The sequence below is a fragment of the Neomonachus schauinslandi genome, chromosome 7, assembly GCF_002201575.2.
Source record: "Neomonachus schauinslandi chromosome 7, ASM220157v2, whole genome shotgun sequence".
In the NCBI taxonomy this organism is placed as follows: domain Eukaryota; kingdom Metazoa; phylum Chordata; class Mammalia; order Carnivora; family Phocidae; genus Neomonachus; species Neomonachus schauinslandi.
In genome coordinates, this window is record NC_058409.1 from 54,885,019 (window position 1) to 54,899,211 (window position 14,193).

Genomic DNA, 14,193 nt, shown 5'->3' on the forward strand with positions numbered 1-14,193 from the left:
GTAACTCAACATACTTGGTTAAACTGAAATCATGATACAACATTGAAACGCAGAGAACTCTGTTTATTCCATGGTTGTTGGTGAGCAGGTCTATAAAAAGCTTCTTTTTTTAATTGTGGCAAAATAAGTGTAACATGCAATTGACCATCTTAATCATTATTAAGTGTACAACTCAATAGTATTTAGTATGATCACATTGTTGCACAACATATAAGCCTTTGTGAGTAGTTACTTCCTGGAGGATATGATTTAATGTTTAGTAAAAAAACAAACAAACTGCATTATAACAGGTTTTTCTGTAATTAACACAATTTAAGGTTAAACACTAAGCCAAACGATCCAACAGCATGTTGCATATAAAATGCAGCAAGAATCAGAAAGTGCAGGTTTCACCTAAGACTTACAGGCTGAGGGATAAGCCAGGAAGGAATTGATCTGTGTAAACTTTTCACACTTGATTAAATTGCGTCACAGGAAGAGTTTTGCAATCAAAAGTCAGTGTCAGATATTTCAACTACATAATATATGGTAACAGAAGCTGAGACCAAAAGTTATTTTATCTGCAGAAATAAAAACCAAAGTGCCACAAAATATTGAAAGGGGTACTTTTTTGTTTAATTAAAATTGTCTAGGACTCATCTAAATTCAGGAATTTATGTCTTGATTTACAGATGGTCTAACTTCTCTTTACTTAATCCATTTGTAACTCATATGCTCAATCTGGCTCTTTAGCTAGAGGTGGAACCCTGACCATCCTATAAATATAGTTCCAGACTTCTAGTGAGCAATTTAAAAGGAGACCTTAAACTAGTAGGATTCAGTTTTTACTCCTGGTTTTGTATTTAACTCTAAGCATCCTTTAGTGTAATGAGTCATGATTTAAGCTGTTGACTTAAATTCATTTGCTTTGTCAGTTTCTCTTTGGTTTGCCCTATAAAACAGATACTTTAAGCTTTGAAGTGAGATTGTTAACTTCTCATCTGGGCAAAAGTTTGTATGGTGTATCTTCTATAGCGATAAGTTATGGAGGAATTTGGTAAATACTCTTCAAAAACACTGAAACATATATAAATGAACTTGTATGGAATGTAGTTTTTAGGCTGTATTTGTCTCATTTCAGAGTGCTTTCCGCAAACATTATCTCAGGTAAGTCTCTGAGGGAAATAGTATTGAAGCCTGCCGGAGGAGCTGCTGCATGTTATTTCTCCTTCCTGAAACCCATCCATCTATCATGAGTCTGAAATGATGGAGCTGGTTCTCCATAGCTCTGATGAGCTACTTTCTGTTCATCACAGCCTTGCTTTTGCATTTAGCACATGACACTTAATACTACACATGGGCAAATGTCTCCAATTGTTTAAAAATAAATGTCTCTTCTTCCTTGAAAATATTTAATTTTTCCTGATAGTATTTACTTGTAATCTTGGGCAAGTTTATGTAATCTTGGCAGTTACTGTCTGGAAGTCCCATTTAGTTACATTATATGCCAGCACCATGTTTGTAGTATGATCATCTCAACCAACCCAAAAGTAAAATGAATCGTAAAGATAACTTAATACCTTTTGATTGCTTTTATCACTTCTGTTCTGAAGCTGTCCTTAGCTACTGTTTTCTCCCCCCTGTAATTCACCCCTATATAAGTTAATCCTTTCTTGACTGTAGATCATGTATCTACAGCTGTTATTACCATGATCACATTGTATTATAATTATTTTTACATAAATGTATCTTTTCTACTAAACTGTTAGCTCCTTGAGGGTTCTTTGCCTTATTTTTGTCTCTCTGTCTGATAAATGTCATTGTATTTCCCTCAAATTTAAAATATCCTGTGGTACTCTGGGCCACCTTGGGTACCACAGTTAGTGATTAAGGGAGAGAGTATTCAGAGAAGGCTTTTGAGGAGGAGGTGACATTTGAATTAAGGCCTGAAGGGTCAGAAAGAATCAACAACCGCACAGCCGGGGTAGAATGCTGGGATCTGAAGGAGGCTGGTGTGCACGTCTGGGACAGGCAATAGAAGAGTGTGACTGAAGCCAGAGGGGTCAGCAGGGCTGGATCGCTAGATCCCCACAGTCCCTGGGAAGGGAGTTTTGTTTTCTCCTACATGCAGGGGAGAACCTGTGGAGGAGTTTAAGCAGAGGGATTGTCTAGTGAGATGTCCATTTTGAAGAGATCATCTGCTCCCCTGTAGAGGACCACTGTGGTAGAGGGCAGTCTTGGAAGCAACAAAAACAAATAGACCAATGCACCCGTCCAGGTGGGATATGATGGTAGGCTGGACTAAAGGGGTGACAGTAGAGAAGGGAGAAGAGGTTGGATTTGGGGGTTATTTCATTAAAAGTTTGTACAGTGTTATGACAGTGCTTGGTAGGTGCTGAATGAGAGTTTGTAGAAATTATAAAAAATAGGCTCCTGAAAAGCAGTTACTGATTCTGTTTCATCATCATTCACTATTCTTTCTTTTATTCTGTGACAATATTCCCAGGACTCGGAGAGTGTTTCCAAAGTTCTTTGGCTGGATGAGATACAGCATGCGGTCAATGAGGCCAACATGGACAAGGACAAAGCAAAACAATGTAAGCCCTCATCTCCTTTTGCTGGCCCCATGTGCCTTGCTGGTTAAGCCACTGAATTATTTTTTATTTAAATAATTTTTTAACTTCTGTAGTTTTAGTATCTGAAAAGATTTGGATCCTTAGCAATTTCAGTTGTTGAGTGTCTATACAAAAATAAGCTTCACTGGTGGTGGCACTCTTTTCAGTGATTAGGGGCTAACTAGTGAAATGTGCGGGTGTTGCTGAACAAAATCCAGAAAGCAAAAAATGGTTCCTAAACTCTGAAATTTGTAGTGTGAGCAAGCCCTTTTTTTATCTTGGTCCTTAGGAAACTAGCCCAATCTGCTTAGTAAATGCCTTTCCTCCCTTCCATGTCTTCCATTGTATTAGTCAGGATTTTCCAGAGAAACAGAACTACATACATATTTTTCTCTGGGGGGGGAAAAAAAAACACAGCTATATATATAGTCCTATATCTGTGTGTATCTGTGTGTGTGTGTAGATAAATAGTTGTTTCTCTGGAAAGTATGTAGTATTTATATACACACATATATAGAGAAAGAGGGAGATTTATTTTAAGGAACTGGCTCATGCCATTGTGGAGAGCCTGGCAAGTCCAAAGTCTGCGGCAGGCCCTAGAGGCCAGGTGGCAGCTCTTAATCACCAAAGGCAAGTGGGTGTGGTTGCTGTAGTGGAGAGCAGAGTCAAAGCCGTCCTCAGAATAATCTGACTCACAGAGACCAATGGAATTGGCTGATTGACCATGGTGTTCCTAGAAATGAAACAGACCGTCTCCTAAATTCATACTTGATTTATACAAGTGGAAGAAGAGTTCTAGGTCAAATGAACAGAAGTGTAACTTGAATAACAAGAGCAGAGAGTCTCGTCCCCTAAATCAATTCCCGTATTTAATCATTTACAGACCAAGAACCCCTTGAATGAAGGGGAGACCCAGTCCTCTTGAGAACGGACTGCTACACTATCAAAACTTTACACAGTTCATCTTTCTTCCAGGCTTCCCCTAAAGAGGTCTACGATCTTTGACTGTGGTGGCTGTGCTGAGGTGAAAGGACACAGTCAGACTTTTCAGGGATTATAGGACCCTGGCTCTGAACGGATACTAATTCCAGGAAACCCAAAACATCCCTGTGGTCCACCAGTCAGAGTAGGGGCTCACGGAGGTCAGGTGATCAGTGGGGTTTTAGCTCTCTCTTCCAGTGGGTCCTCAAACCAGCCACGATGACTTCCCCAGGTCTAGAATGCCAAAGTGGAATAGACATACTCCGCACCTGGCCGAATCCCTTCATTGGCTCATATGATTAAGATTTTAATTTTATTCTAAGCCTCTCTTTTCATAGAGGAGTAGTGTGAAAAATCACATGGCATTCTAGAGTAGCTTCGAGAATGATACACTAACACTCTGCATATACAAGTAACCTACCTAAATGAAGATTCCTGGAAGTGTTGTTCATTAACCTGTCCATTCATGGCACAATTAGGATGTAAGGTCGTAGAATGCTGTTGAGATACCTTAGTCTTGCCCCCACAGATGTGCTTTGAAACTTTGGAAGCATCCCTGGGGAACATCTGGTTTTTATTTCCTCAGCCTGGAAAAATATGTGCCTTCCTCCAACCTGAGCTTTTATACCCTTAGGGTCTTTGAAGTCTTTCCGTTCTAGCACTCTAATCCTTAGGAAAAAATAAAATAAATTTGAAATGTGTCCTTAAGAGATTTAAATTTAAATATAAACCTAAAGGAAGCCATAGTTTGAAGAAATACTTTTAAGAAATGAGGCGGTAAAAATAGGCACTCAAACAGCCTGAAAGGGTTACCCTTTTTCTCTTAGAAATCAAACCAATTTAGAAGTCATTTCATTCATTTTTTTCATGTTCTTACTACCTGTGGCCTGAAAGTGTGAAGTTGGTTCTGTTTTTTCCATTGAGACACTCATGGTTCTACTGACTCTGAAAGGCAGAGGCTTTCTCAGCTATGTGTGATGGTGTACTCCCGACCTACACATCTAAAATCCTGTCTTCCACTTCTGTCCTGTGCCTTGGAAGAGTTGACGTAGTATCTTCTATGATAAATAATACCAAAAAGATGTTCTGAAGTAAAACCTTCTATATTCTGACATCGAGATGAGAATTTTCCAGTTTGTCAAAAAGGAGTTTAATCTTACCTTTAAAAGCATTCTTCATTCTTTGTATGAAGACTTGAAACAGATTCTTGTCACATGTTGTAAGCCTCAAACCCACTCCCAGATAATCCAATAAAAGAAAAAGTGTTGCCCTATATGTTTTACCACAGACAAGACTTAAAAGGACAGAGTAACTCAAGTCTCCTACGTTTGGGCCCGTGTTCATGTCCACTGGAGCCTCTTGTTTTCTTAAAGTAGGTCTGTCTCTACTTTTGACTCCTGAGAGCAGTGTTTCCCAACCTTCTCCCATCATTGTACCCCAAGGAATCTTTCTAGATAGATTTTCCCTAAGTACTTCCCACCATGATATTTTAATACCACAGATAAATTGTGTATCTGTTCATGTACCATATGTAGGCCTATGCTTTATACACAAAAAGATGTTTTGCCCCCTCCCCCCCAAAGAACCAATTTTTTGCCCTGCTAGGGATTATTTCACCTCTTGGGAGAGAATACATGCCTTAGAGAAAGACTGCCAGTATATGGCTTAAGATGTAACACAAACAGTTCTTTCGGGTCTCTTAGGAGATTTATGGGAGGTTTCTTAATTTGTTCTTTACCACAAACATCCCTGACTTTATGTAGACCATTTATCTGACATCTTCAATTATCTGGAACTAAACCACATCCTACAGATGAAGCAAAAAAGCAATCAAAATCGATGTCTCAAAGCCTGTGCCCTGGACCTGGTTTCCTCTACTCGTTGGAGACCCCTCGGACAGATACCTGGAGCCTGTGTGTTCTTCTCTCAGGCATAACACTAACAAGTTTGGTTGTGTCTCTTCCCAGCTCAGAGCACATCAGAAGCCACGAATTACCAGGCAGTTAGGTGTTGGCTGCTCCGTGCAAACACAGCAGCAAGAAGAGAACTGGTGGGGCAGGAGGGGGCAATGAAAAAGCAGAGGGGTTTGAGGCCATTTAGTGCGGGAACAAAGAAGCCCAAACACCTCCATAGTACTTGAACCACTCAGGGTATTATAGCACAGTATAGTGACAAGAAGGACTCTTCTGGCAGCCCTCAGCAAACATTAAGCACCTACTGTGGACCAGGGACTGTGGATAAAATGATGAGCAGGAAGAGACACTGTTCTCTTAGGGTTTTCTCCAGGGCTTTAGATTTTTCATGGAAAATGGTTCTTTTAAGAGGAAGAAGAAGCTTCAGTTACCTAGAAAATGAACCTGTGGGCCCACCACTCACAGGTCAGTACTCCATGATAAAGCACATTTCTAGATGCAAGAAATGGGTGCCTTTATTATACCCATCTTTTTTTTTTTTTTTTTAAAGATTTTATTTATTTATTTGACAGAGAGAGAGATAGCGAGAGCAGGAACACAAGCAGGGGGAGTGGGAGAGCGAGAAGCAGGCTTCTTGCCGAGCAGGGAGCCCGATGTGGGACTCGATCCCAGGACCCTGGGATCATGACCTGAGCCGAAGGCAGACGCTTAACGACTGAGCCACCCAGGCGCCCTATTATACCCATCTTTTAAGGAATACACCATTCTACTGGGTTAGTTGAAGCTGTCAGATGTAATTCACATGAGGATTCTTTGTCATTTACTTGTCCCTCCTGCTGCTTTGAGACCACAAACCTCTCAAACACCAGGACCACATTTGTCCCATCCTCGAAAGCTTTCCTGGAGAAGAGGAAAGGGGAACTGTTGATCCATTCCTATTAACTCTTATAAACACAAGAGCATACTGCTGTGCCTTTTGTTCTGCAGCAGTTGAAGTTTGCTATAGAAGTTCTTGATTCTATAGGTACTCTTCCAGATTTGTGTGACCTTGATTCTACACTGTTGAGAGTCAAACTCCATTTTTCTTGCCCCTTCAGCTTTTGTACTTCCATGTACGTGTGAACATAATTTGATGACATCAATATACCATTAAGCATGTGTATGGTAGAGTTTGACATGTGTGTGTGTTAGAAAAAAAAAGAAAAGAATATCCACCTCTCCCCTTTTCATCAAAAACTTTTTTTGTCTATGAAGTATTTTAACCTGGTTCCTTCCATTTTTTCGTTCTAGATTTCTAACTCAGTGCATTTATGGTTTGTGAAAACAGTACTTTCATTGGTTAGGCCAGAATATTCTTAGCTGGAACTAAAGTGGATAATAAAGAATTCACCATGTTAACTTTGTTTAGACATCCAAGAGTTCAGTGTGGTTTGATTTATGGGGAGAGACAGAAACTTAAAATGGGATAAGATGTTTTCTAGGTCTGAATTAGCTTCAGAATTAAGTTGATTGTGTATGCCCCTCAGCTATACCTGTTGCCTTTCTAGAACATGTGTTTAGGTGGTTAATGACAAATCTTGTGAAGTGTACTAGTGCTATACAAGAGAATATCAGGATTTTTACTTATTCTAAAATAAATAAATGTCTTCCTAAGATTAGTGACCTACGTAAGGACTGCATATCTACTGTTGGTATGCATTTACTCCACTTAGAGATCACTACAGTGAGTAGGACCTAGTGTCTTCACACCACATGAGAGTAACCTGGTAATACCATGATTTTTAATAAACTGTGCTTCTGTGGGACCTTGTTCTTCTTAAAACCTAAACTGGTAGGTGAGTTGGTGACCGTCTTGGGTATATGTGTTGCGTACTCCGAAAGGGTAAAAAAGGTTTAATGCCAATGCGTTCCTGAAAGGTTGAATTGTATCTTTGCACATCTCTAGGGTAAGTAGAAGATAACCATTAAGAGAAACTTTTTTTTTTCCCATGATGCAGGGGTTACACTGGTCATCGATGTTAATCAGTGTTTGGAGAAAGAAAAGCCAAGTGATATTTTGTCTGTTTTGAAGTCTTCTATGTCTAACACAAATGACATAATCCCTGAATGTGCTGACAAGTACTATGATGCCCTTGCAAAGGCAAAAGAGCACAAATCTAAAAGTGGTAAGCTTTTTAGTCATTTAACACCAACTAAATGTCATTTTGAATATGACGCTGTCTGTAGTATTGTATTAATTTTAAGACAAATACTGCTTTAAAATGAACATTTCTAAAATATTTGTTTGTCTCGGGCTTCTGGGTGGCTCAGTCGGTTAAACGTCTGCCTTCGGCTCAGGTCATGATCCCAGGGTCCTGGGATCGAGTCCTGCATCAGGCTCCCTGCTCAGCGGGGAGTCTGCTTCTCCCTCTCGCTCTGCCTCTCCCCTGGCTTGTGCTCACTCTCTCTCTCTCTCAAATAAATAAATAAAATCTTTAAGAAAAAATAGTATATTTTTTTAGACGTAGTTTTTTTTTTTTTTTTGAAAAGCTCAGATTAACTTGGTGGCTATACATGGGTGTTACCATAACCTTGAGAAAATACAGTATTTAAGGAGATTTTGCTTTATCTAGGGCTTGCTTATTGATCCATTTCTCTAGTGATACAAACTGATTTTGACACTAATATTTCTCTTTATCCTTTTTGAAACAAATGGTACATGATTGCACAATCTTAAGTAGGAGTAAAGAGTAATTTTGAAAATGTGGAATAAAGTAGAATGAACTGGTCTCCAAGGGATCAGATCAATAACCTCAGCAAGTATTTATGCCTGTTCAATCCAATGGCAGACCATGAAGTGTTAGCTCTGGAGAGTAGCTTTGAGATCATGAGCCTTATACTCATTTTTCAGATTTAGAAACATATTCATGAGATTGTGGTCAGAGGGAGACTATGACAAACCCAAAGAGGTTAATTTTTGATAGTCCACCGTTCCTTTAGTAGATTGTTACTGAGCACTTCATGTCCTATCAAGGATCCAAGTGTCTCCTGACTCACAGGCTAGTGTTTATTTGCACCACGTCATAGGTCATGGACTACTCTTCTTTGGGAAGCTATGTGAATGGCCCAAGAAGTAGAATTGGAGGATAAAAAGGGTTTTTTTAGTTCAACGGGAGGTCTTTCCCATAGTACACTATGTACTTCTAAGTTTATCTGATGTATTTCCAACTCAGAGATTGCACCCCTCAATTCAGCAAATTGCCCATTAATGAAGTGTGAGGAGGGTTATTGGCCCTTCTTTCTAACTTGGCATCTGCTCACCTTTGAGCTCCTCTCTGTTCCCTTCACATCTCTTCATCCAGAGTCACCATAGTGTCCCCTACCTCATCCTTCATGGAAAAAGACTTATGCAACAGTACTAATGCAGGGGTTCAGTTCAGTTTCAAGTCCATCTTGGCCTAAGCTTAATTAATCTTCTGTCCACTACCCTTGCCTACTCCTCTTCCTTTGTGCCATGTTCTGGTGCATGTAGTCATATATCCCCAGATTCCCAATTCAGAAACCTAGGAGTTACCTCAGATCCATAATGATTACTTGTGATCATCCTCATTTGACTGTACAATATATGTTCTAGTAGGCCAGCATTTCTACACAGATAACAGCTGTCTGCCCATTTGGAAAGAGATACATCTCTTTTCCTGGGCAGTGACACACAGAACAGTTGAGAAGCACTTAAAACCAAATAAAGAATCAACACACATTCAAAGGCCTTGAAGTTACCCCTGCTTAGTTATTTGAATCCATTTAAATATTCTATAAGGAAATTCACTTGAACTTCGATTTCCCTATAAAGACATTTACTCCAAGGCTCACTTGACAGCAGTTGGTTTAGATTGATCCAGGTCAGATCATTTTTATGTTTATTTTTGTGGTTGTTTTACCTCGCTGGTCTGGGACAGGAATCATGGCCATTCAGCAAAATAAACATTTCTAAATAGGAAGTAAAGCCCATGGATTCATGAGGAGGAGATACTCTTCTTAACTAATTAAGCCATGAATGCTGTAGATTTTTTTTTTCTAGTACATCCTCCCCCCCGCTCCCCAAATTAAGTCCTTTCTGCAATTTTTTTTTTCTCATTTTGTGTGGTCATGTAGAGCAAGGTGAGGCAAACCAGGACATTTTCCTTCTCCGTACTTAGTGACCTTAGTGTTTGCATATGCCAGTTTTTACTTTAGATAAAGTTGTCTGTAAAGATGAGTCACTTCTGCATTGGTTTAATGAAGATCATTGGCTTTCCCTAAATAATGGGTCACAGTCCTTCCAGGTCACTCCTTCTCAGAGAAGTTGCTGGAAGACTTTCTAAGCAAAAAGATTCTTGCTCATTGGTCTTTTCTGTCCATTTTTCGTGCTGTTCACATCTACCAAGGACATATATTCTTTGTTTTTCCTTCTTGTTGGCCATTTATGACTCTTCTCATCCTCATGAGACGTTTGAGGTCCAGAGCCCTAGCATTAGACATCCCTCTGTCCTCCTCTTGATTTGGCTGAATTGAGAGCTGCCATTGAAAACATAGAATTCACTCATTTTAGTGAGTCATTTCTCTCTTTTTTTTTTTTTTATTTAGGCCATCTGAATGCTTGGTGAACAATTGTTCATTAGATTATTTTGTGTGTTGGAGAAACTACATTAATGTTGAAAAGTTCAGTGTTTCACTCTAGAATGTAACAAACTTCTTTCTTTAGTGTCTACTGAAGGTTCATGGCTCAAGCTTAGCCTGCAGGATAAATATGAGTACTACTACAACATCGATTCAAAAGAGAGTTCCTGGGTCACACCTGAACCATACTCGCCTAAAGAATCATGGCTCATGGCAAAAGAAATTGAGGTAGGAGGTTCGTGTTTAATGAAACCGTACTATGAAAAAATAAGTGTGATTGCCTTTCTGTTTTTGAATCATGGAAGTGATGGGAGGAAATAACGGATTTATCGAAGGCCGGACATAAAGTCTCTTTTTTTTTTTATTAAAGAGTTTATTTATTTATTCGACAGAGAGAGAGAGAGCGAGAGCAGGAACACAAGCAGGGGGAGTGGGGGAGGGAGAGGCAGGCTTCCCGCGGGGCAGGGATCAATAAGCAAGCCCTAGATAAAGCAAAATCTCCTTAAATACTGTATTTTCTCAAGGTTATGGTAACACCCATGTATAGCCACCAAGTTAATCTGAGCTTTTCAAAAAAAAAAAAAAACTACGTCTAAAAAAATATACTATTTTTTCTTAAAGATTTTATTTATTTATTTGAGAGAGAGAGAGAGTGAGCACAAGCCAGGGGAGAGGCAGAGCGAGAGGGAGAAGCAGACTCCCCGCTGAGCAGGGAGCCCGATGCGGGGCTCGATCCCAGGACCCTGGGACCATGACCTGAGCCGAAGGCAGACGCCTGACCACTGAGCCACCCAGGCGCCCCTAGAGTAAAGTCTTGAATGCAGTTGGATGTGGTTGCGTGGCTACTAACTTTTACGATTATTTCTGTGTTGGCATACCACCACCAGACAGATCAAGGGGAAGAAAGCTTCTGTAGCTTGTTTGGAATGGTACATGATCCTAAGAAATCAATCTTCAGGTTTGCCCTGACCCAAAAGTTCAGTTAGTAATAATTTCTTGGTTGTCAGTATTGGGAAAGTCTTATTTCTTTCCCCCTCACAGCCTCCCACAGAGACATGTATGTCCTTTAAAAAGTCAGTAATGCTTTCTGGGGGGAAATACTCTTGAAAAGATGTTCACAAGATTGCTTTGGACTTGAGACCAAAGTTGGACCCACAAGATGTGACTATTGCTGTTTGATGCATGCATTGTAGTATGTTCAAAGAGAAAATACTAATAATAGTTTAGTCCCATTTCGGAAAAAAAGAAAGAAAGAAAGAACACACAAATGTAGGTCTTACAAAATTGTTAAAAGTCACCAGCATCAAAGATACTGCAGTATAGCAACTTTGTGGATGGAATCACCAGTATATTTGCTAAAACTCCGAGAAAAACCTATGGCCTGGGGCTGAGAGAGCCACCAGAACTCCTGAATGACAAGAAGATAGTTAATTAACTAATTTCAAATATTCAAGATTGCCACAGTTTACAAGAAAATACTAAGGTGGCAGTGCATTATCAGTGCTACTTTGTAGAAAAATGAAACTGTAAAAACCAGATGCTGTAGTTGAAAAGACGTATCAAACTGTGAAGAAGCAGCATCAAAGGGTTATAATTCGGAGCTAACAATAGCTCCAGTGGCGTCCAAAGATGCCTTAGGAGTAACTTTGTGAAATTGAGCATCATTCTATTAGGATTATTAAAAAGTGGAAGATCTACACTGTTTAAAAAAATTATTTCTTCTAGACAGTCTAAAAGTACTGATTTCATGAATGTGAAAATGTTTTCTTTTGAAGGTTTTTAAGCATTTTTTATGATGTCAGTTTTAATTTTTTTAATTAGCCACCCATTGATTGCAGTCACACCGGATGAGAGCATCAGCCATGGAAGTGAGTCCAGTCTTGGCTTGCATCTCTCAAAGAACATAAAAAGCAAACCCACTTCGTAATCCACATAAAGACTTTTCACAGTCCCCCCTTCCTCCTTTTCCCTCATTCATTCTCGTTCAGACAGAGTTTCCCCTGTCTGGTCATGGTAGTGCCTGTCTCTCCTCTCCCACCCCCTTTCCTTCTGCCCCAAGTCTTTTATTTTCCCCCAAGTTTATTTTGAGCCCCTGGCTCTTTGCAGAGGTCTGCCTACTCTGGCCTGGACAAGAAAGGGGGCAGAGGAGCCAGAAGACTTCCTGGCCACTGCAGTCTTTTCCTTGGCAGCCCTGGCGAGGGAGGAGGTGATGCATATGCATATTCATACTGTAATCATCCTTGTCCCGTTTACATTCTGGAGCTCAGGCCTCACACCTGGTCCTTGCCGGCACCTCCGCCTCCAGATCCTGAGATCGCTCAACCAAATTCTCAGAGCACCTGAGCACCAAGTTCAGAGGATTCCAAAAGCACGTTGCTAGAAAGAAGCTAAGCCAGTTCATCCCTTGGCTCTGGTCAAATCTGTTTTTAAACCAGGCCGGAAAGAGTTACCCATATCGTTTTCTCAGAGATATAATCTCCAGACGCTGTTCTCTATGCTCCTTTCACCTGATGTGTGAAGTGTAACCATAAGAAATATCTCTTGCCAGGACATTGTTGAGAAAGTCACAACAGATTACGCTCGCAAGAAGATGTGGTCTGCGTCTGATGATTTGCTTCTTCGCCTTCAAGCCACAAGTGCAGGATCCCTTCTTAGGAAAGAATATGAAGCTAGGAAATCATATTTGTATGAACAAGAAAAGCATGTGGTCAAAATACAGGTATGTGAGCCACCTACCACTAGTTACAGCAAACTGTCCTATCCCCTGAAGATGCTTCATTTGACAGTATGACAGTCAACCACCAGCATTCTAATTAACAAATCTGACTGCAGATTTCTCCCTTAATCATTGCCCCCAAATCTGCTTTAGTAAGGCTCAGAGATGGGAAAGACGTTAAATGATTTTTCACCTTTGGAGACCATCAAGGGGCACTGTGGACTTGCAAAGGTCTGCCTGCCACCAACCTAGTCGGAGCCAGAGGGACTCCTGAGATCGGAGTTGAAATCCTGTTTCTCTAAGAAGCTGGATCTCCTTGTATCATCTACTCTCTAAACCGGGTGCTTTATGAATTGGTGTTTCGGTGGCTAATGGATGTTGAGTGGCCCCTGTTTCTATGTTCTTCTAGACAGAACAGAAGAGCTAATGAAATGGATTTAGCCTCTCCAAGAATACATTCTCCCTTACATACTCTTCATTTAGGCCTGCAGGAGAAATCCTCCTTTCCTGACTGGTTGGTTTTGAGCTGTTCTTAAGCTTGCATGACTACTCTGAACTTTCTGGTTGCCAGGAGAGGGACTGGCCAAATTTAGATGTTTTCTCCTCTGTATTTCGCTACCACCCTCTACCAACCACCATGCTGGCTTCCAAAGGACTATGTGTCTTTTTCTGTGCATCCAAAGTGATACTATTATTGACGGGAAGCATTTGGTGGGTTTTTGCATTGGCCAATAACTAAGAAATTTCCCACATTGGAAGTTTTTAAGTTGAAGATTCCTCTTTTGTGATCATTGGTGTACTTACCTGCTTCCTTCACCTCACTATAATATTGTCCAAGACAGGAAATAACGTTTTTAAATTTTTATATTCTTGTGTCTTGTGTATGATAGGCGCTCAAATATTTGGATTTGTTCAGAACTTAAGATGTTAGAAGGCAGAAATGATTAATTTTTAGAAGAAATTTCTTTCATGAGCCTGACAAAGAATTTTTATTAGCTGAACCAGTAAGTTTTCCACTTTATTCTTCTTTAAACAAATGGCAGGCAAAACATACAGGAAGTGAAAAAAAAAAGCCTGAAGATAAGATCCTCTACACTGATGCTAAGGCTCTAATTTTACACAGAATTATAGATTGTCAGCCAACCTGACACAATTTGGACCAACCCTAAGCTGTCCACTCTCGGGCATGGAGCTGTATTGTATTTGGAGAACATTCTTTGGAGCACACTGGTATAAAATCCATCTGATATTGGGACCCAGGGCCGAAGTCATGAGAGGGCTTGGGAGAAGGGCAGAAGCAATGATCTGGAGCCTTTTTTCCTCCATCTTAGCAGAGCCAATAATATTGAAG

General features: G+C 40.2%; 1 protein-coding gene across 2 annotated transcripts in view; it reads left to right on the plus strand.

Annotated features, from left to right (window-relative positions):
- The window catches only part of IQGAP2 (IQ motif containing GTPase activating protein 2), a 293,302-nt gene that overhangs the window by 207,796 nt on the left and 71,313 nt on the right, over positions 1 to 14,193 (plus strand). Inside the window, exons 14-17 of one of the 2 annotated variants that reach the window (XM_044916696.1) lie at positions 2,486 to 2,576; positions 7,486 to 7,653; positions 10,212 to 10,354; positions 12,675 to 12,845. In XM_044916696.1, coding sequence (XP_044772631.1) covers positions 2,486 to 2,576; positions 7,486 to 7,653; positions 10,212 to 10,354; positions 12,675 to 12,845 — 573 coding nt within the window. The remainder of the gene's footprint in view (positions 1 to 2,485; positions 2,577 to 7,485; positions 7,654 to 10,211; positions 10,355 to 12,674; positions 12,846 to 14,193) is intronic. The other variant, XM_044916697.1, reaches the window with a different exon arrangement.